Source organism: Neovison vison, chromosome 13 (genome assembly GCF_020171115.1).
Source record: "Neovison vison isolate M4711 chromosome 13, ASM_NN_V1, whole genome shotgun sequence".
Taxonomy (NCBI): Eukaryota; Metazoa; Chordata; class Mammalia; order Carnivora; family Mustelidae; genus Neogale; species Neogale vison.
In genome coordinates this window covers 34,462,928-34,484,891 of record NC_058103.1, presented here as the reverse complement: position 1 = coordinate 34,484,891, position 21,964 = coordinate 34,462,928, and the positions used below count along the sequence as shown (strand labels likewise).

Here is a 21,964-nt window from a genome sequence, read left to right as displayed (position 1 = left end):
GTGTGTTTCAGCTTCTGTAAGAATTTCTTTGGTAAATTTTTGCAAATATAGTTTTAAAGCAAACTAATATATAAACGAATAAAAACAACTCTTTAGGTGAAAGGGGGAAAGGAATGTCATTGCTCTGAAATATAACTAACCACTTAACTAGAAGATCTTTAATGTTTAATTCCACTTTAAAAACTGTAATTCTTTAATAATGTTTTGAGTTGGATTTTACTGTTTTAATGAATTTTAATTGTATAGCTTTTATGTGGTTTGAAGTTATGGAAATGTAGGAGAATTCAGAATATATGAGTGATTGCCAAGAACTATGGTCTATATAGTATAGTGGTTAAGAGTACAACCCCTGGAGTTACAGCTTCTAGATTTTCCCAGTATTGCTATTTATTAGCTATATGATCCATAGAAAGATGTTAATCTCCCCATGCTTTAGAATCTTTATCTGTAAAATGGTGACACAGATAGACTTATCATTGGATAATGATTGGGATAGGATAAGGATAAACCTATCCTATCATCATTGGATGATAAGATTAAGTGAGAAAATAAATATAAAATGCTTAACATATAATGAGTTTCAATTATTGTTTTGATTATAGATCCACATGATGAATATTTACAGGAAAAAATACATTTGGTTGGATAGGAGCTCTGGTAAAGAGTTCAGCTTACTAATATTTATAATTTTCCTCTGTGTTCTTTCAAGTTAATTATATCAATATAAAATAGACTGAAGTAAAGATTATAATTTTCATGTTAATACCATAATTTCTATTGTAATTTCTATTTCCATTGTACTTTCTCCCATTTTGTTTGATTTTTGTGACAAAATGTTTACAACTTTTTATTAGTGGAGTGAAGAACATCGTAGTTCCTGTAGTCATCATACACTTGGGGTGGTAGTGGTGTTGTAAAAAACAGTAAAATATCGTGACCCAAACGGATTGATTTTAATGTGTTTACATACAAAAAAGATTATGTTTACTTCTTAAAAATTGCCATATTCTTATTTATAATTCAAAATGAAAACTTCTTTGTGTTGGTGGAAAAAAAGCTTTAGCTGTAACATATATTGTTAGGCAGCTAAAGTTTTAGAATTTTTGTTAAGAGACTATTTCAATTTCTTCTTTTGTTTTTAACTTAGAAGTTGGATAGAACATGAATTTTAGAAAAGTGCCTTCTTTGGCAAAACTCATTTCACAGATAGCTGACTAGCAAGCCTTTAAAGTAACAAAGGTTTATTCCATTTTAATTAAGCCTGCAAAACTTTCAGGCTCTTGAAGTTTATAACTAAGGTCTCATATTTGCCAAAGTGGGCAAGAAACTTTTGAGAACAAATTTTATGATATATTACAGCTTCAATTTTAGTTAAGCTCAGCAGGAAACCAACTTTTCTTACAGTGTGCCAACATTTTAGTTTTTTCTTTTTGGCCCGACTCAGAAAGTGGTGTAATAAAGAGAATTTGTATTAAAATTATAAAAAGCAGGAAATTTGTCTTAAATCAACAGGTTGAGATGAGTGCCTGCTAAATATGGAATGAAAATTATATATTAATTAAAATTATTCCACTCATTGCAAAAATAGTGAAGCATGGGAAGTATCTTTTGGGAATTAATAAAAAGGAATCCAATTTTTTCAACTTCAAATGTTTTTATAGCATCATTGTTTATATGTATTATTGTTTATTTCAGAGAGAGATCCAGATTTATAATTTTGAGGGACTCTATAAAAAAAGGGAATACAAAATCCAAATTAAATACTAGGTAGTGGGAAAAAAATACTAGGTAGTGGATCTTTGAAAGGAATAAGGTGAATGTCATATTCTTCTTGTTCTATATGCAGGTTGGAAATGACTCTTTAAGATACATAGAATAAAATTGTTAAATTGAAATAGAAAATAGCTCATCATTTAATATTAATGGTAATAAATACAAAAATACCATTTAAGTAAAGTTTTTATTTTGTCTTTAATTTGGGGTGATATTTTATCAAGGTCTAGACTTCAAGATTTCCAGTTTTCCCTTAGCATATTAATCAAAGCTTTCCATGATTTCTGGATTCCATTGTTTATATCTCATACTCAGCTGTCAGTTTTACTGTTTTTCCTTTGACAATGATGTGTCCTTTTTCTCTTTCTGGTTGTTTTTAAGATTTTCTTACCATCTTTTTATTACCATTTTCTTACCATCTTTACCATTTTCTTACCATCTTTTATTTTCAGCGCTTTGGCTGCTGTTGTTGTTTTATTTTACTTTTTCTGGTGTGGGGTTGGTTATACTCCCTGAGTCAGTGAATTAGTGCAATGAATCAGTTTTGGAATATTCTCAGGTGTTCTGAAAATACTGCTTTTGCCCCATTCTCTCCTCAACTACAGTTACATTGAGCTGTTTGATTCCCATGTTTCTTTTGCTCTGTTCTTTTCACTTATTTTTTTTTCCTCTTTGCTTCAGTTTGGATGTTTTCTGTTGATCTCTTCAAGATCACAAATCCTGTGTTTTTTGTGTTTAGTCAGCTCCAAAACTGAGCCACTTAATTTCAGATACTATATTTTTCAATTCTAAAATTACTATTTGATTATTTTTCATAGCTTTTAATTATTTGCTGAAATTTCCCTTCTTTCATCTACTGTGAACATTTTTCTGTATCTTCAACTTACGTTAAATAAATTTTTTGAAAGTTTAAATTTTCATAAAATTCTTGTCTTCTGATTCTGTATCATCTGTGGGTCAGTACCTATCTATGCATATATACGTGTGTGTGTGTATATATATGGAATTATTTGTATGTATGTGGTATATATACACACACACACATATATATATATAAATATGGAATTTTTCTCTTGCTTATTGGTCACATTTTGGGTCCTTTTCTATACTTTGTAGTAATTTTTGTCATATACCAAATACTATTTATTGTAGGATCAAAGAAATTGATATAACTCTTATTAAATGTTAAGTGCCAACTCTTTAATTCAATTTCAAATTGAACTAGGTAGTTAGAGTGAAAGCTTTAGATATCCTTAGTCTACATCTGGTCTTAAATGTCTTTATGGGTAAAACTTGTGTTGCGGATACTTCTGGTGTGACTTTGTTTTTAGGTACTGTGAAATTGTGAGAAGTTTTTCTATACCTTTTTAGTTTTGCCCCCTTTTACTCACCCCTCCTGCCTCCATTTGCTTTTGGTTGAGAGCGGATTTTTTTTAGGGATGATCTCCTGAAATTATACACTGAAAGTGGTAGGCTCTGCCTGTTGTCCTGTTACTTTGACTTCTAATCACCATAGCTCTATAGAAAAACATTATTTGCCCTCTGCCCATTTTTTCTTTCTCATTCCAAACTCTTTTGTGCTGTTCTAGCCCTCAGCAGATGTTCCAGCAAAAACAAACAAACAAACAAACAAACAAAACGGCTTTCATAGGATTTCATAGAATTTCTTAGAGTTCCATAGGATTTCAGTATGTCATGCTAGCCTGTGAACCATCAAGAACTATGCTGGTTTTTCTTTTCTCTAGTAATGTCCTTCTTTCTGACTCATAGCTTGAAGTGGCAAATTCTCCCAGAAATGAAAACAACAGGAGGCTCAGCTTACCTAAGAACAGAAAGCACTTTCTCCTAGTTTATTCTTATTAAGTCACATTGCTATCTAATATCTTTTAAAATATAATTTGAGGGGCACCTGGGTGGCTCAGTGGGTTAAAGCCTTTGCCTTTGGCTCAGGTCGTGGTCTCAGGGTCCTGGGATCAAGCCCCACATTGGGCTCACTGCTCAGCAGGGAGCCTGCTCCCTCCTCTCTCTCTGCCTGCCTCTCTGCCTACTTGAGATCTCTGTCTGTCAAATAAATAAATAAAATCTTTTAAAAAAATAATAATTTGGGGGGGTCAACTTGTCCTTTTTTGTTTCTAGTAGTGACTTGCCACTTTGTGCTGTAGTTTAATCTTATAAAAGTAAAAACAGAATTTAGACCCATGTGTTTACTCTTTTATATGTTGCATTTATATAAAGGTGGTATACTTAGATTATTGGCTTGTTATTGAATATTAATATTTGTTGCTAAATCTGCTAGGCCCAGAAATTAACATTGATCTTTGGAAAAATCCTATCCAGAGATCCAGTTTTAATTTAAAATTCCATTTTGTTGGTAGTAACTGAAATAAAATGCAAGCAAAAATTAATTTTATTTTCTCTTTCATGTTTAGTGAGTGATAGTTGCTTCAGGAATCTTGCAGAAGATCGCAGTGGGATAAATCTCAAAGATCTCGTACAAGATCCTTCTTTGTGAGTATATGGTTTTCAGTACTAAGCATAATTTTGATAAGTGTGACATTTTCAAACGATGTGTAACTGAGAACTAATTTAACATTGAGTAAGTTTTTCTTTTCTAACAATTTGTGTTATATATAATGAAGGACATTCAACAGTTTCAATAGAAATGAAGGTATAGACTATTTTATTTTTAGAAATAGAAGAGATATTAGAAGAAGAGATGCATTATGAAGAGATATTAGAAGAAGAGATAGCATTATGACTAATGATCAACTTTCAAGGAGTCTTTACTAATGGCTGATGATATCTTGCCAGTGTGGCAGTAGATACTGGGTAGAGAAGGTGATGAGTAATTCATTTGCTGGGAAAGGTTCAATTAAATTTGTTCATGTCAATTTTAGGCTTTTTGATAACTTATAATATTTATAAGTATAATTATAAATATAAAATAATTATAATATACTTGAATATTTAGAATACACTTGATATTTTACATTAGAAAGTTTTATAAGCAAAAATTTTTGGAAAGTTTCATAGGACTTAATTTTTCATATTCTTAAATGTTACTTTCTATTTTTATTTTATGAATTAATTTTTTATAATTTAATATTTACTATAAATTATGCATCATATCTTCTATATGAACATACCCTCATGGTAATATCACTTTCATTTAAAAAAAAATCAAGAATAGTTAAACTTTAGGCAGCAGAAAAAAGAAAATGGAGTGCTGGCAGGTGCTTTCTTAAAGAGGTATGTAATACATTTAGTAAAATATAACAGGAAATCAGTTTTTCACATCATATATAATGTATACTCCCACACATTTTACTAGTAATTTATTGAGTATTTTACAAGGAATAAAACACAAGGATGTGTTGAATCTGAAGGATATTGATTCTTTAATGAATTCCCAGTCATTTAAAAAAAATGTAGTCACAAGATACAGAATCTTGAAAATAACTGAATCTTAAAGTTTCTAATATAATGAATTTAGAAATGAACTTGTAAACTCAGTTCTCCCAATTTTTTTTATTAATCTGTTTCTCTTTTCCTCACACTAAAGGAATGTCAATATTCTTTCTCTGTGATCTTTATTCTACTGAAAATTGACAGTTGTCCTTTCAGTCCTATAAATATTTAATCAAGAATAGAACTGTTTTTTAACTTGATATAAATGTTCCCATTAAATTAATGTCAAATAGCATTTATTTGCATGAAGAATTCTGTTTCCCTTATAGATATAGGAGGAAACTGTATAATTGTTTTTGAAAGATTTCATCCATTTAAATGAATAATATGTTATTCCATTATTGTATGATTTGAAGGTATATTTTTGGCCCAACAGTATTATTTATCTGTATTAATGTAGTCTTTGTGGAAAAAATGTGCTCATCTGGACATTAATGATATAAAAGCTATGGAGAATTATACTTGAATAATTGATTATAACAATGAGTTATAGTGTTTTGAGAGAATTTGGTACTTTTTCCGAGAATGTAGAATAATATTCATTATGCAACCTAGCAGTAAATTTTAAATTTAATCTTAGTATTTGAAAGAAAACTTCCCTGAGATTACTACTGTATGGGTTGGAGAAAATTCTGAGTCTCTGTTTTGGAATATCAGATATCCTACTTTAGCATCATTCTCTTAACTTGGCATTAGTCTTGAATGTAAGAATTTAGTGAGAATTTGTTTTTGCCTTTACCACTTTGAAAGAACTTTTTTAATTAAGAGTTGTCAAAATGTGCTATTAATGACTCTAATACATATTTTAGCAATGTATTTCTTCCTTAGCAAAATTCTTAAAGGAAGGAAATGCCTAATGTAGAAATTAATGTATTTTTTTCTGTTGTTATGAAGGGAAATGTTTTATTCTGAGTTATTATTCTATAACAATATTCATTTAGTATATACCTCATGGGTATGGATTTTTTTCTTAAAAGTCATTTACCTCTCTTCTCTTCCAAACTCCTGACAAAAATCTTTACTATTTGTTCATTGATTCATGTATTCTTCATGGGTCTACATGGAGCTGAATTGTTTGTGTTGCAACATTGAGTTGAAAATATGTCAGAAATAATAATGTCTTTACAGTAAAAGAAATCTGCTGCTTAAAGAAATAACTGGCATTTGATAAATACTCCAGATTCCGGAGCTGCTAATTCTGAAAAGAGTTGATGTGTAAAGAAAAATTAAGTATTACAATCGCTAAGGCTATTCAAAAGGAATCAGGATAAAGAGAGAAGGGAAAAATAAGCTGAAGAGAAGCCAGGCTATCTGGTCAGTATTGACACTCTGAGTAGTATATATACTATGTGGGCAAAGTAAAAAAAAAAAAATAACCAAAATGAAGTCAAATGTGGTATATGTGTCTGTGTGAGTGTGTGTCTATAAGTGAATGAAGTTTTAAGGGTTAATTGCCTCAGAGGAGAATGAAAAGGCAGAAAAAAAGTGATTAATTGATACTTTTAAATCTGTGTCAGGCTAATAGAATCATGTGATAGGCCCTCTGTCATTTATCTAGACTGTGTATATTACAGTCCCCAAGATTTTGCTTCCATTGTATGGTAATACTAATTACAGGGTTTGAATGAACGGAGTGACCTATGTTACAAGAACATGAAGGACGGATGCCATGAGAGAAAAAGATGAGAAAGTTGTGAATCCCTAAGAAAGACGTTCTGGTTGGGACGCCTGGGTAGCTCAGTTGGTTGGACGACTGCCTTCGGCTCAGGGCGTGATCCTGGAGTCCCGGGATCGAGTCCCACATCAGGCTTCCAGCTCCATGGGGGAGTCTGCTTCGCTCTCTGACCTTCTCCTCGCTCATGCTCTCTCTCACTGTCTCTCTTTCTCAAATAAATAAATAAAATCTTTAAAAAAAGAAAAAAGAAAAAAAAGAAAGACGTTCTGGCCTTTCTACTAAATTTTGAGTTGTTTTAATAATGAGAGCAGCATGTGACTTGTGGGAAGATTGAGGTAAAGGGGATACCTGAGAAGCTCTCTTCTTTGGTAGTTACTCTAAGAATAATTTTTTCTATAGCACTCCTACAGGTGTTAAGTGTAAGACCAAGTAGAGGATTTTGACATTCATTTCTTGCTGATGAATGTGTCTAAGGATTTGTTTGAATTAGTAATTTGCATGAGTGTTAAATTTCAAAATGAACAATTTTATCTGTTTTAAAAGTTCATCTTGTGTTTATGATTTTAAGTATTTTAAGACTGATTTCTTCTGCTGTGTGTATAATATGTTCTGTTGTGCTGTAAGACCTCTTGTTTTACTTGTGGTTTCTCAATGGCAAATTGAAAAGCATTGTCAAATTTAGCTTGATGTTTCACCATATTAAAAACATATCCAATGTGATATATACTTTTTATACATATAGGAAGTTATTCTCTAGCATGATAACATAAATTTTTTTTTCTTTTTTAAGTTAAGGAATGCATGCTATTTAAATTCCAAAAATCATTTATGCTGCTTCTCGTTATTTATGCTAGAGAGTTGACTTATGTGCAAATGAATTACTGTATATAATGTTCTTTAAGTTATATTTAGTTGTGTTCTTTGTAGAGGTAATTCTCAAAAATACTTTTAAATCCCCGTTGGCTGTATGCTGAAGATGAAAAGCAAAACATATTACATATTTATACTTTCTGTTTCTTATTGCTTCCTTATATACCATTTAACGGAAATAATTGTTTGAACTCAGAAACATTTATAGAAATGATTAAAGCTATTTAAGTATCAAAAGAGGAAAAATAACTAAAGAATGAAAAGGGCTAACAGAATTGAACACCTGTTTGTACTATTCACTGTGTTGATGGCGATGATATGCATGGTATATGTGGGTGTGTCTTGTTTAATTTGCAGAAATCCTTAGGGTGTCTGTGTGGCTCAGTGGGTTAAAGCCTCTGCCTTCGGCTCAAGTCATGATCCCAGGGTCCTGGGATAGAGCCTCACATCAGGCTCTCTGCTCAGCAGAAAGCCTTCTTCCCTTCCTCTCTCTCTGCCTGCCTTTCTGCCTACTTGTGATCTCTGTCAGATAAATAAATAAAATCTTAAAAAAAAAAAAGTTTAGGACCATCATAGATATGTGTTATATAAGTCAGATATAGGAAGAGTAGTTTAATTCATAGCAGAATTCTTGACACTAGAAATGTAATTTATAATGCAGGATACTAGTAATTTTCTTTGTAGTCAAACAGGGAAAGTTTATATTCTTCGAGAATTTTGTACAACCTGACAAATATGTAATTTTTCTCTCCCCCCCTTTATGTTATTCAGTGTATTTTAAATTGTTTCGGTGATATCCAGATTTTGAAAATATATTACCAATTTATAACCTCTTATGATTTATAAAAAAGGATGATCAAATGGATCTTAATTCTGACTCCTAGATAAATTATGTGTGGATCAAGAAATACTTTTTTCTTGTCTATTTTATCAGTATTTCTTTTAATTGTCATAAAATAAAAATAACATAAAATTCACCATCTCAACCAATTTTTTTTTTAAGATTTTATTTATTTGACAGACAGAGATCACAAGTAGGCAGAGAGGCAGGCAGAGAGAGAGAGAGAGAGAGAGAGAGAGAGAGGAGGAAGCAGGCTTCCTGCGGAGCAGAGAGCCCGATGTGGGGCTCGATCCCAGGACCCTGGGATCATGACCTGAGCTGAAGGCAGAGGCTTTAACCCACTGAGCCACCCAGGCGCCCCCATCTCAACCAATTTTAATTGTACGATTCAGTAATGTGAAGTGTACACAGGCTGTTATGCAGTCGATCCCTAGAAATTTTTCATCTTACAGAACTGCAGTGCAGTAACTCCCCATCCATCTTCTAGTCTTTGGCAACTACTGTCATGCTTTCTGTGTCTATGATTTTGAATTCTGTGGAAATTTCACATAAGTAGAATCATACAGTATTTGTCTTTTGTGGTTGGTTTATTTTACTTATCATAATAGTCCCATGGAAGTTCTCCCATGTTGTAGCATGTATAGGAATTCCTTTTTTAAGGCTCACTAATATTCTGTTGGCTATATGTATAACACGTTTTGTTTATCTGTTCATCCATCAGTGGACACAGCATTGCTTCTAGCTTTTGTCTATTGTGAATAATACTGCTATGAACATGGATGTGCAAATATCTCTTTGAGACTCTGCTTTCTGTTCTTTTGGTTGTATACACAGGAGCAGAGTTTCTACATCATATGGTAACTCAATTTTAATTTTTGAAGAACTGCCATACTTTTTTCCCCATATTGACTGCATCATTTTATATTCCCTCCAATAGTGCACAAGTTTCCAATTTCTCGACTTCCTCACCAATTCTCATTATTTTCTGTTTGTTTGTGTTTTTGTTGTTGTTGATAGGACATTCTAATGGGTGTTCTGTGATATGTTCTTGGTATTTCTTTTTTTTTTTTTTTTAAATGTATTTATTTGACAGAGAGAGAGATCACAAGTAGGCAGAGAGGCAGGCAGAGAGAGAGAGAAGGAAGCAGGCTCCCCTCTGAGTAGAGAGCCTGATGCAGGACTTGATCCCAGGATTCTGAGATCATGACCGGAGCCGAAGGCAGAGGACCAAACCACTGAGCCACCCAGGCGCCCCTGTTCTTGGTATTTCTAATTGAACTTCACTTACTTCTTTACATTTTGTCTTTTTAATGATTTCATTGGAAGTCATCTAGAGATTACAGAAAAATGTCTGTTATGAACTTTGGCATATTATGCAGTAAACTGTACAAAACTGTTATTTCCTTTCATTATCATTATGAATATTATGAACCATAAATTTGTCCATAGTAATTTTGTAACAATAGCATTTTAATCAATTCATTTCCCTTATATTGTATTGTATTACTTGCCATGTATTACTACAATTCTTGTTATACCTCATCTGTAAAGAATTGTTTTTGTGTGAAAGAAATCACTTTTTTAGTTAGGTAATGCCACATTGGAAATGCAGCATAATAATAACAGCATGCTAGTTGAAATGTATTTTGATATTATTGATGATTAGTACTTAATCACAGGATTTCATAGATAAAATTGAATAGAATAGTTATGTCTGATTGTAATGTAAATTCCTTAAACATGGAAGTTTTATTTACTTTAATGTACTTCTTTACAAATCTTACCTTTTTTGGTGGAAACTTCTTTTCATGGTTCTGAAACATAGCTCTATCCCCCTGAATATACTTGACTTCACACTACATTCTGATTGAGTGATATTTTGGTCCTCTGGATCATGGCATTAAATGTGAACCAAAGACAGGATTGCCGTCTGGAAAGCAATCATATCTAAATTTAGCTTGTACTTATCTGCTAGTGTTAAGACAGGTTGCTATGGTGAACTGAATTTCTTAAAAATGCCAGTCAGCAGAGGATAAACAGTGGTTTTTGAAGTAGTTATTTTCCGTGAAGCTGTATATTCTCATACCGCATGTTCAGGTACTTAAATTTAGTTAATGTTTTTTATGTCTATTTATTAAATTTCAGTTTTACAGTATCTCTGAGTCCTTTAATGTTTATTAAACAAATACAAGAATTTTTATATTGTTATCATTTGTTTCTCTACAGATAAATTCATTTGTTGTGAAAATGCATTTAATGGCAGCTGTTTAAATGTTATTGATCATTCATTTTGCTCTGCTTCCAATAATTCTGCTAAATCTAAGACAGCTACCAAAATCATCTTTGTAATTTTATCTCTAAATGTAAGTTATTATCATTTTTAATGAGTTTCTTTTTTGGATTATGTATTTATTAGTCTGTAAGTTATATATTGGGACAATAGAGCTTAATCTAGGCTTGAAGAATAATATTATAGTACTATGTTCTATGTTAGAACTGCAAATCCAGAGACTTCGGATTTTAACTTTGCTTTTAGAAGACTTTCCCTCATTTCTTTCATTCCAAACATTCCTGAGAATGTATGTTTAATTTTTTTGTGAGTTTATTCATTTTAGAATTTATCAATCAAAAAAAATTACTAGATGCTTGTATTAAGTTCTTCAGAATTAGGTTTAACAGGCATTATTCTTATAGTCAAAGACCATATATGATTAAAGATGGACAATATCTGAGTTGGAGATCTGAGGCATACAGTATTGGAAATTTTTAAAAAGAATTTATTTATTTATTTTTAGAGAGGGAGAGAATGAGCAAGAGAAGGGGCAGATAGAGAGTGAGAGAGAATTTCAAACAGATGCCACATTGAACATGGCATCTCGTGTGGATCTCCATCTCCTAACTCTGAGATCATGACCTGAGCTGAAATCAAGAGTTGGACACTTAACTAACTGATACCACCCAGGTGTCCCCAGTATTAGACTTTTTAAATTAAATAAGTAATGTATCATTTTATTTAGTGGATTATCTAATTTACAGAAACCTGAGTCAAACTAACTTAAAAAATAAAATTGGACTTGATAGACTTATGTAACTATGCACTTATCATGGAATCAGGAGAGCTTAAAACCCGGGTCAAGTATGGAAACCCCAAATAATAGACTTAAGGAGTTTGTGCAATTGAATTTGTTTGTCACCCTCTGCCATCATATCTTTTGGTCTTTATTGGCTTTATTCTTACTTATGAATAAGTGAGAATAAGTTTCTCCATGAAACTGGGGAGATGTCTCTAACTTACTCTAGTTTCCTTTCTTCTAACTGCATGATCTCTCTTCACTTCCAGTTCTGAAATGTAAAATTCCATGGAAGAATTCTGATTTTGTTGATCTGGTTAATGTTGTCATGTGACATCAGGCAGTCACTGTAGCAGTCTATCTTGGTTGATTAGTCATGGGACAGATACCTGTGACTAGAATGGTAGGATACTCTAATTAAATGAGAGAGAAGGTTGTCTCAGAAAAAAAGATTGGTTAAACTAAGAGAGGTCTACTGTATACTGATTTTCAGTTGTTAATTTAAAAAAGAATGTATACATTGTCAAAAGTTGTTAATTTTTCAAAATAGAACATTCTTTTGGCTATTTGAGATCTTTTCTGGTTCCATACAAATTGTACAATTATTTGTTCTAGTTCTTTGAAAAAACTTTATAATATTTTGATAGGGATGGCATTGAATGTGTAGATTTCTCTGGTTAGCATAGACATTTTCACAATATTTGTCCTTCCAGTTCAAGAGCATGGAACATTTTTCCATTTCTTTGTGTCTTCATCAATTTCTTTCATGAGTATTCTATAGTTTTCTGAGTATATATCCTTTGCCTCTTTGGTTAGATTTATTCCTCACTATCTTTTGATTTTGGGGTACAGTTGTAGATGGGATCGACTCAACTTCTCTTCTGTCTGTTGTTAGTGTATAGAAATGTAACTGATTTCTGTGCATTGATTTTATATCCTGCCATGTTGCTGAATTCCTGTATGAGTTCTATCAATTTTGGGATGGAGTCTTTTGGGTTTTTCATATAAAGTATCATATTATCTTCAAAGAGTGAGAGTTTGACTTCTTTACTGATTTGGATGCCTTTTATTTCTTTTTGTTGTCTGATTCCTGAGGCTACGACTACTAGTACTATGTTGGACAGCAATGGTGATGGTAGATATCCCTGCTGTGTTCCTAACCTTAGGAGAAGAGCTTTCAGTTTTTCCCCTCTGAGAATAATATTTCCTGTGGGCTTTTCATAGATGGCTTTTATATTGAGGGATGTGCCCTCTATCCCTACACTGTGAAGAGTTGTAATCAAGAAAAGATACTGTACTTTGTCAAATGCTTTTTCTGCATCTGTTGAGAGGATTATACAGTTTTTGTCCTTTCTTTTATTTAGGTAGTATATCACATTGATTTATGGATATTGAACCAACCTTGCAGCCCAGGATAAATCCCTCACTTGGTCGTGGTGAATAATACTTTTAATGTACTGTTGGATCTTATTGACTAGTATTTTACACTGAATTTTTGCATCCATGTTCACCAGGGATATTGGTCTGTAACTCTCCTTTTTGGTGGGGTCTTTGTCTGGTTTGGGGATCAAGGTAATGCTGGCCTTACGGAAAGAGTTTAGAAGTTTTCCTTCCATTTCAGTTTTTTGAAACACCTTCAGAAGAATGGCTGTTAATTCTTCTTTAGATGTTTGGTAGAATTCCCCCCAGTAAGCCATCTGGCTCTGGGCTCTTGCTTGTTGGGAGATTTTTTGATTGCTCCTTTAATTTAAGTCAGTTCAGTTTTTCTATTTCTTACTGGTTTTGTTTTGGTAGTTTATACGTCTCTAGGAATGCATCCGTTTCTTCCAGATTGCCCATTTGTTGGCATATAGTTGCACATAATATGTTCTTACAATTGTATTTCTTCAGTATTGGTTGTGATCTCTCCTCTTTCAGTCATGATTTTATTTTTTGGGTCCTTTTTCTTTTCTCTTTGTTAAGTCTGGCCAGGTGTTTTATCAGTCTTATTAATTCTTTTGAAGAACAGCTCCTAGTTTCCTTGATTTTTTTCTACTCTTTTTCTGGTTTCTATCTCACTGATTTCTGATCTGGTCTTTATTATTTCTCTTCCCCTGCTGGGCTTAAGCTTTATTTGCTCTTCTTTCTCCAGCTCCTTTAGGTTGTGTATTTGAAGTCTTGTTTCTTGAGAAAGGCTTATAGTGCTATACACTTCCCTCTTAGGACTGTCTTTGCTGCATCCCAAAGATTTTGAACAGTTGTGTTTTCATTTTCATTTATTTACATGAATTTTTTTTAAGGTTTTATTTATTTATTTGACAGAGAGAGAGAGATCACAAGCAGGCAGAGAGGCAGGCAGAGAGAGAGGAGGAAGCAGGCTCCCTGCTGAGCAGAGAGCCCAATGTGGGGCTCAATCCCAGGACTCTGAGATCATGACCCGAGCCGAAGGCAGAGGCTTAACCCACTGAGCCACCCAGGTGCCCCTATTTCCATGAATTTTTAAATTCTTCTTTAGTTTTCCGGTTGATCCTTTCATTCTTTAGTAGGGTGCTTTTTAGCCTCCATGTATTTGTTTTCCTTCCAAATTTTCTCTCGTGATTGAATTCAAGTTTCAAAGCATTATGGTCTGAGAATATGTCTTTTGGTACCAGTTGAGACCTGATTTGTGACCCAGTGTGGGACCTGTTCTGGAGAATGCTCCATGTGCACTCGAGTGGAATGTGCATTATTTTGCTTTGGGTTGGAATATTCTGGTCATTGGAGTGATACAGTGTCAGGTTTGCTCTGTTCTTTTAGTTAGAAGGAAGTCACAGGTTCTACCCCCACTCAAGGGGAGGGAATCATTGGAGATCACCTTAGTGTCTGTTTGCCACACTGTTTTTGGAATTTTCTTTCCTACACCAAGTCTTAATTAATAAGTTGAATTCTGTCAATGTAATGATATGAAAATCAAAGCTCGTTTGAGTTGTGATTCATCTCAACTCATAAAACTGCATAGTGATGGGCTACCTGACAATGAAGCATTTTGCTCTTTCCACTTCCAGCCTTAGTTTTGACTTTCTTGGCTTTATTTTATTTTTTTCTCTATTTTATTGAGATATACTTGCCATATAGCATTGTATAATTTTAAGGTGTATAGCACAATGACTTGACTTGGCATTTGATTTAATTTGTTTCCTATGTTTGTCAAAAATATGACTGGGGCACCTGGGTGGCTCAGTTGGTTAAGAGGCTGCCTTTGGCTCAGGTCATGATATCAGGGTCCTGCGATCAAGCCCCACATTGGGTTCCCTGCTCACTGGGAAGCCTGCTTCTCCCTGTCAGTCTGCTTGCCACTCCCCCTGCATGTGCATGTGCTCTCTCTCTCTCTCTTTTTCTGTCAAATACATAAATAAAATTTTAAAAAATGACTGGGGAATATTTAGGGAAAGAAATATGACTGCCTCTTGGCACTGACTTCAAAATGTTGGAAATTTTTTTTCTGTATGATCTGTATGTATATGAGTTTTGATCTTTAATTGTTCTCTCACAATAAGGTTTTATCTGTCATCTATCTGTCTTTTTCTCCTCAGTTTTTGTTTTTCTTTGTTTTGGTTTATGTTGGTATCTGAGGAGTGAGACCACAGAAACTAAAAGACTGTGAGATTTAACACCTATAAAGCAATAACCCCACTAATGGCAGTTGAGTCCATTTTATGAACTCTTCTATGGGTTTTTCAGTGGAAGATTTCTGGCTGTGGGATGGGAAGATAACCAAATAGGCAGGTAAAGAGGTTTGCTAATAAAAAGTTTGCATAAGTATGCTTCTCTAATGAGCTTCTTAAGAAACACCTGCTTGTGGCACAACCCAAATTAGGAAGAAAATGACAAAAAGAAAGGTAGGACAAACTGGTTGTTTCTTTCAGAGATATTCTGAGAGTTTAAAAATTATTAAATACTTTTCTTTGAGAGATTACAGAGAATTAAATTACCTCTACACAGCTGGGAAAATCTAGACTTTGGGGCTGTAATTTCAAGTAGACCAGCCCTTGCTGCTTTTTCTACTACCTAAACAGTATAGTAAACTGTAAGTATCCTAATTTTTTTTTTCCCTTCTGAGAGAAACTAAGTGAAAGTTAAGTTTAAAGAAAGCCTAATTTTTTTTTTTTTTTTTAGGTAATGCATTTAAGTGTGAAGTCTGTTGAGCTGATTGAGCTAGTGTTTTTTCCTCCTTGCTACCCTTTTTTTTTTTAAGATTTTATTTATTTGTTTGACACAGAGAGAAAGAGAGAGACAGCAAGAGAGCAACTACAAGTAGGGAGAGTGGGAGAGGGAGAAGCAGGCCTCCTAAGGAGCAGGGAGCTCGATGTGGGGCTCGATCCCAGGATCCTTGGATCATGACCTGAGCTAAAAGGCAGATGCTTAACAACTTAGCCACCCGGGTGCCCCCTCCTTGCTACTCTTTATGATCTCCTGTATGGTCCTCCTATGTGTTATCTAAACATCTATTGTGGCTTTTACAATATATTACTTTTGTGTGTGTGTGGTCTATATAGGCAATATACAATGGGAAAACCTACATTTTTTCCATTATTCAGGTAGTTCTGATTCTAATATTCAGCCCTTTGTTGATGTTCAGTACAAAAATGTACTTTCTAATGACCTGATGGCTCTATTTAAATTTTGATCAACACTGGTTCTCAAGTCTTAGTGTCTTTGTCGGTGTGTATGAGATATTGAGACCTAACTCCAGGAGCAAAAGGAAGTAATAACCTCACCAATCCTCATGGTTTGGGTTTATAAGTACTTGATGCTCAGAATACTGAGAACAGATACAATGAGGAAAAAATTCCATTTTTTCCTGATGAAAGTAAGATCCCTGACAAATTTTTCAAATGTATTTCTGAACAGTTTATTTTGACAAAAACTTTCATGTAACTTGTTACTTAAACAATAATTTAAAAAGTAAGCTAAGAAGGTGGTAGTTTTCTTTTCTCCTTGTAAAGGTCTATCTTATGGCTTCCTTTTCTATAAATAACTAATAGCATATTTAATGAAATTCCACTTTCTCATTTTGCTTCCAGGAAGATTATCTATAGAGCCCAGTGGCTTGGGAGAATATCAGATATTGCTAAAAACATGTAGGCCAAAACTCAGTTATGTATCCTGGTATAATGTATATCATATTCCCAAAAGGGTAAAATTTGATATTTTTTTGTATATGTTATTTATAACTTTTTAATTTAGTTATTTCATTGGTTTATTCAGATCAGTGACTTAGTCAAGATAATTGGATTTGAGAAAACCACCCAGAATAAGCTATATTTTGACTGTAAAGGCAAGAACTGAACACAGTGTTTTAGATTTGACCTGGCTGTCACTGAGGGCATTTAGACTTGTTAAAATTATGTTTTGTTATATGTCCTCTAATTCTTTGTGAATATACTTTCACTTTTTGGGGGGTGGGTGGGTGGGGTAAGTACGAAGCCTAATTAGATACATGACTTCCCTTTCCTAGGGATCTTTTTTATTTTAAATAGCTTATTCTTTACTAAAGGTGTAAATCATATACCATACAATTCACTGATTTAAATGATAAATTCAGGAGTGCCTGGGTGGCCTAGTCATTAAGCGTCTGCCTTCAGCTCAGGTCATGATCCCACGGTCCTGGGATCGAGCCCCGCATCAGGATCCCTGCCCTGCGGGAAGCCTGCTTCTCCCTCTCCCACTTCTCTTGCTTGTGTTCCCTCTCTCGCTGTGTCTCTCTCTGTCAAATAAGTAAATAAAATCTTTTAAAAAAATTATAACTTCAGTGGTTTTTAGTATATTCTCAGAGTTGTGCAGTCATTATAACCATCAATTTTTTTTTTTAATTTCTTTTCAGTGTTCCAGAATTCATTGTTTCAGAACCCTCCCATCCTTCCTAGACAATCATTAATGTACTTATTGTCTTTGTTAATTGCCTGTTTTGGATTTTTGCAGAATGAATAAATGTGTCCTTTTGTGACTGGTGTCTTTCATTGAGCATAGTAATTTAAAAATTCATTCATCTTATAATATGTGTTAGTACTTCATTATTTTTATTGCGAGAATATTCCTTTGGATATGCCAAACAAACAAATATTTATTTATTTGTTTGTTTGTTTGTTTGTTTATTGTGTCAGGTTAGTCACCATACAGTACATCGTTAGTTTTTGATGTAGTGTTCCATGATTCATTGTTTGCATATAACTCCCAGTGCTCCATATAATTCGTGTCCTCCTTAATACCCATCACCAGGCTCTCCCATTCTCCCACCCCCCTACCCTTCTGAAACCCTCAGTTTGTTTCCCAGAGTCCATGGTCTCTCATGGCTTGTCTCCCACACCGATTTTTCCCCCTTCATTTTTCCCTTCTTTCTTCTAATGTCCTCTGTGTTGTTCCTTATGTTCTGCATATAAGTGAAACCATATGATAATTGACTTTCTCTGTTTGACTTATTTCACTTAGCATAATCTTCTACAGTCCCAGTCATGTTGATGCTAAAGATGGGTATTCATCCTTTCTGGTGGCTGAGTAATATTGCATTGTGTATGTGGACCACATCTTTATTTATTCTTCTATTGAAGGGCATCTTGACTCTTCACACATTTTGGCTATTGTGGACATTGCTGCTTCAAACATTGTGGTGCATATGGCCCTTCGTTTTTGTACATCTGTATCTTTGGGGTAAATACCCAGTAGTGCAATTGCTGGGTCATAGGGTAGCTCTATTTTTAATTTTTTGAGGAATCTCCATACTGTTTTCCACCGTGGCCATTTTGGATATGCCATATTTTATTTATCCATTTATCAGTTTATAGGCTTTTGGATTGTCCCACTTTTTGTTGTTATGAATAATACTGTTACAAACATTCATGTAAAGTTTTTGTAGGGAAATACGTTTTCTTTTCTCTTTGATATATAGCAAGGAATGGAATTGCTAGTTCATATAGTGACTTCATGTTTAGCATTTTAAGGAAATACCAAGGTATTCTCTGAAATGGTTGACTCCTTTTTATTCCCCAATTTTTTTAAAGTGGCAAAATGCTCATAAAATTTTCCATCTTAACAATTTTTAGGTGTACTTTCCAAAAATATTAAGTACACTTATGTTGTTTGGTTGATATCTATCTCCAGAATGTTTTCCTCTCTTCTAAATGAAACCCCACTCGTTAAACACTAACTCCCATTTTTTGGCTCCCTCTAATTCTCAGGAAATTGCTGTTGGCCACCAGTATTCTACTTTCTGTCTTTAAGAAGCTGACTACTTCAGAAACTTCCTATAAATAGGATCATACAATATTTGTTCTTTTGTGACTGGCCTATTTCACACAGCATATGAGAGTTCATTCATGTTGTAGTGTATGTCAAAGTTTCTTTCTTTTTGGGTTCCACTGAATACATATACCACATTTATTGATTCATCTGTCAGTAGATACTTAGGTTCCTTCCACATTTTAATTAATATGAATAATGCTGCTATGAATTTTGCTATACAAATACTTCTTCAAATCCTGCTTTTAATTCTTTTGGATATATACCCAGAAATGAAAATGGATGATTCTTTGGTAATTCCACTTTTAACCTTTTTAAGGAACTGTCATATTATTTTCCACAATGGCTGTATCCTTTAAAATTTGCACAAATAGTGCATACAGGTTCTAATTTCTCCATATTCTCTCCACACTTATTATTTTCCTTTTTTTTTAAATTGAAGTCATCTTAATGACTGCGAGGTGGTATCTCATTTATTTGATTTGCATTTCCCAAATGATTTATGATGTTGACCATCTTTTCATGTGCTTATTGGTCATTTGTATATCTTCTTTGGAGAAAGGTCTGTTCAAGCCCTTTGCTTATTTTTAAATTGGGTTGTTTGTTTCTTTGTTGTTGAAGTTTAAACATTCCCTGTGTATTCTGGATATTCATCCCTTATTAGATATATGATTTGTAAATATTTTCTTCCATTCTTGGTTGCCTTTAGATTCTGTTGACATCATGGTTTGATATAGAGTTTTTTTGTTTGTTTGTTTTAATTTTAACAAAGTCCAAGTTGTCTCTTTTTTCTTTTGTTGCCTCTATCTTTGGGGTCATACCCAAGAAATCATTGATAAATCCAATGTCATGAAGCTTTTGCCTTACGTTTCCTTCTAGGAATTTTATACTTTTAGGTCATACATTTAGGCCTTTGATCCATTTTTTACTAATATTTGTGTAGTGTAAGGACACAACTCATTCTTTTGTATATATGGTCATTCAGTTTTCCAATAGTATAACATTATAATTCCTTTAACATTTTTCACTGTATTTTAAAAATATTTTCTTAGTAGTTACTCTAGAGCTTTTGTCAAATATCTTATTAGATTCTATATATTTATAATAACAGTTTCAGTGAGATATGAAAATATTCCTATGTAATTCTCTTCTCCCTTCTACAGTTATTACACATATTTCCTCTATATATGTTGTACCATCCCAACGATATAGGTGACCTTTGAAACCATGAGTGTTAGTGGTCAGAAATCTGCTGTGACTCCCCAAAAACATTTTACTGATTTAATCAGTTTACTGATTTTTACTGTTGACCAGAAGCCTTACTGATAATATAAGCAGTCAATTAGCATATACTTTTGTATGTTATATGTATTATATATACCATATTCTTACAGAAAAGTAAGCTAGGGAAAATGAAATAAATACTAAGAAAATCATGAAGAAGATCAAGAAGTGAAAATACATTTACAATACTGTAATATAAAAAGCCTGATTATAAGTGGACCTGAATAGTTAAAACACATAGTGTTTAAAGGTCAACTATTCAAACATTGTTATTATTATTAGGTTATATAATTTTATGTCTTTTCAAGAAACTAAGAGAAGAAAGTGTGTGTGTGTGTGTGTGTGTGTGTGTATAATAGTGTTTTTTATATTAGTATTCTTATTTACCATTTTGATTCTTTATATTCTTGTGGTTCGAGTTACCATCTAGTGTCATTTCCTAACTCAGTACAGCATTCTCCTTCCCAAGCCTTTCGTGCTGTTTTGTCAATTATATTTTGTTTCTGTGTGTTACAGGCCCAAGAATATAATTACGTATATACTATTTTATGCAATTGCTTTTTAAATCAATTAAGAAAAAAAGGAGAAATATGCAATTATTTGTTTTTTTATAGTTGCATACTTAACCTTTGCACTTCATGATGTGTGTGTGTGTGTGTGTGTGTGTATTTTGATTATAATTTGGTGTCATTTTCTTTCAGTCCTGAAAGCTTTTTAAAAAGTATTTCTTATGAGGGGGTTCAGCTAGAAATAAATCTGCCAATTTTTCCTTATTTGTGAATGTTTCTATTTTGCCTTCACTTAGAAAAAAATATTACTTCATTGGTCTGAGGTCTTGTTTGACAGGTTGCTTTTTTCTTTCTGTAGTCTAAATATATTATCCATTTTTACTGTGTTCTAGCTTTCCTTGTTTCTGATGAGAATGCCATTGTTTATCTTACCGGAGTTCCAGTGTATGTGATGACTCCGTTTTCTCTAATTGCTCTCAGTTAGAGATTTCACATTTTCAGTGTTGTTGATGTGTCCACATGTGCATCTCTTTATGTTTATCTTAACTAGTGTTGGTTGAGGTTCTTAGATGCATAATGTTTTACATCAAATTTTGGAAGTTTCAACCATTTTTTTCTTGTAATATTTGTCTGCTCCTTTCACTTTTTCTCTTTCTGATATTCTCATTATACATGTTGGTGTCTTTTAGTTGTGTCTCCTATTTCCCTGAGCCCCTGTTCATGTTTTTCTTTTTTTCTTTTTTTCCTTCTCTGTTCTTTGGTTTCCATAGTGTCCATTTATCTATCTCCAGATTCATCAATTCTTTCTTCTGACAGTTCATATTTAATATTGCATTCCTCTAGTGAATTTTCATGTCAGTTTTATACCTTTCAGATCTGGAGTTTTAATTTGGTTCCAATATTATAATTTCTATATCTTTATTTGGTCAGAAAGTATCTTTACACCTTCCTTAACTTTAATTTTTTCCCGGTTTTATTGATACATAATACCTAATACCCTGTATTAGTTCAGGGTATATAGTATAGTGATTTGATATATGTATATATTGCCAAATTGTTACCACAATAAGTTTAGTTAACATCCATCACCTCATATAGTTACAGATTTTTTCCTTGTGAGACTGCATGAACTGTTCTTTCTTAGCAGCATCCAAATACACAAAACAGTATTGTTAACTCTAAGTACCATGCTGTATATTATTTCCTAAGCACTTACCTT

The 21,964-nt window shown here is 33.2% G+C and overlaps 1 protein-coding gene across 12 annotated transcripts in view; it reads left to right on the top strand.

Moving 5' to 3' along the window:
• The window catches only part of GPHN (gephyrin), a 641,743-nt gene that overhangs the window by 147,137 nt on the left and 472,642 nt on the right, over positions 1–21,964 (top strand). For all 12 annotated transcript variants that reach the window (XM_044231062.1, XM_044231066.1, XM_044231068.1 and 9 more), the window contains exon 2: positions 4,203–4,281. In XM_044231062.1, coding sequence (XP_044086997.1) covers positions 4,203–4,281 — 79 coding nt within the window. The remainder of the gene's footprint in view (positions 1–4,202; positions 4,282–21,964) is intronic.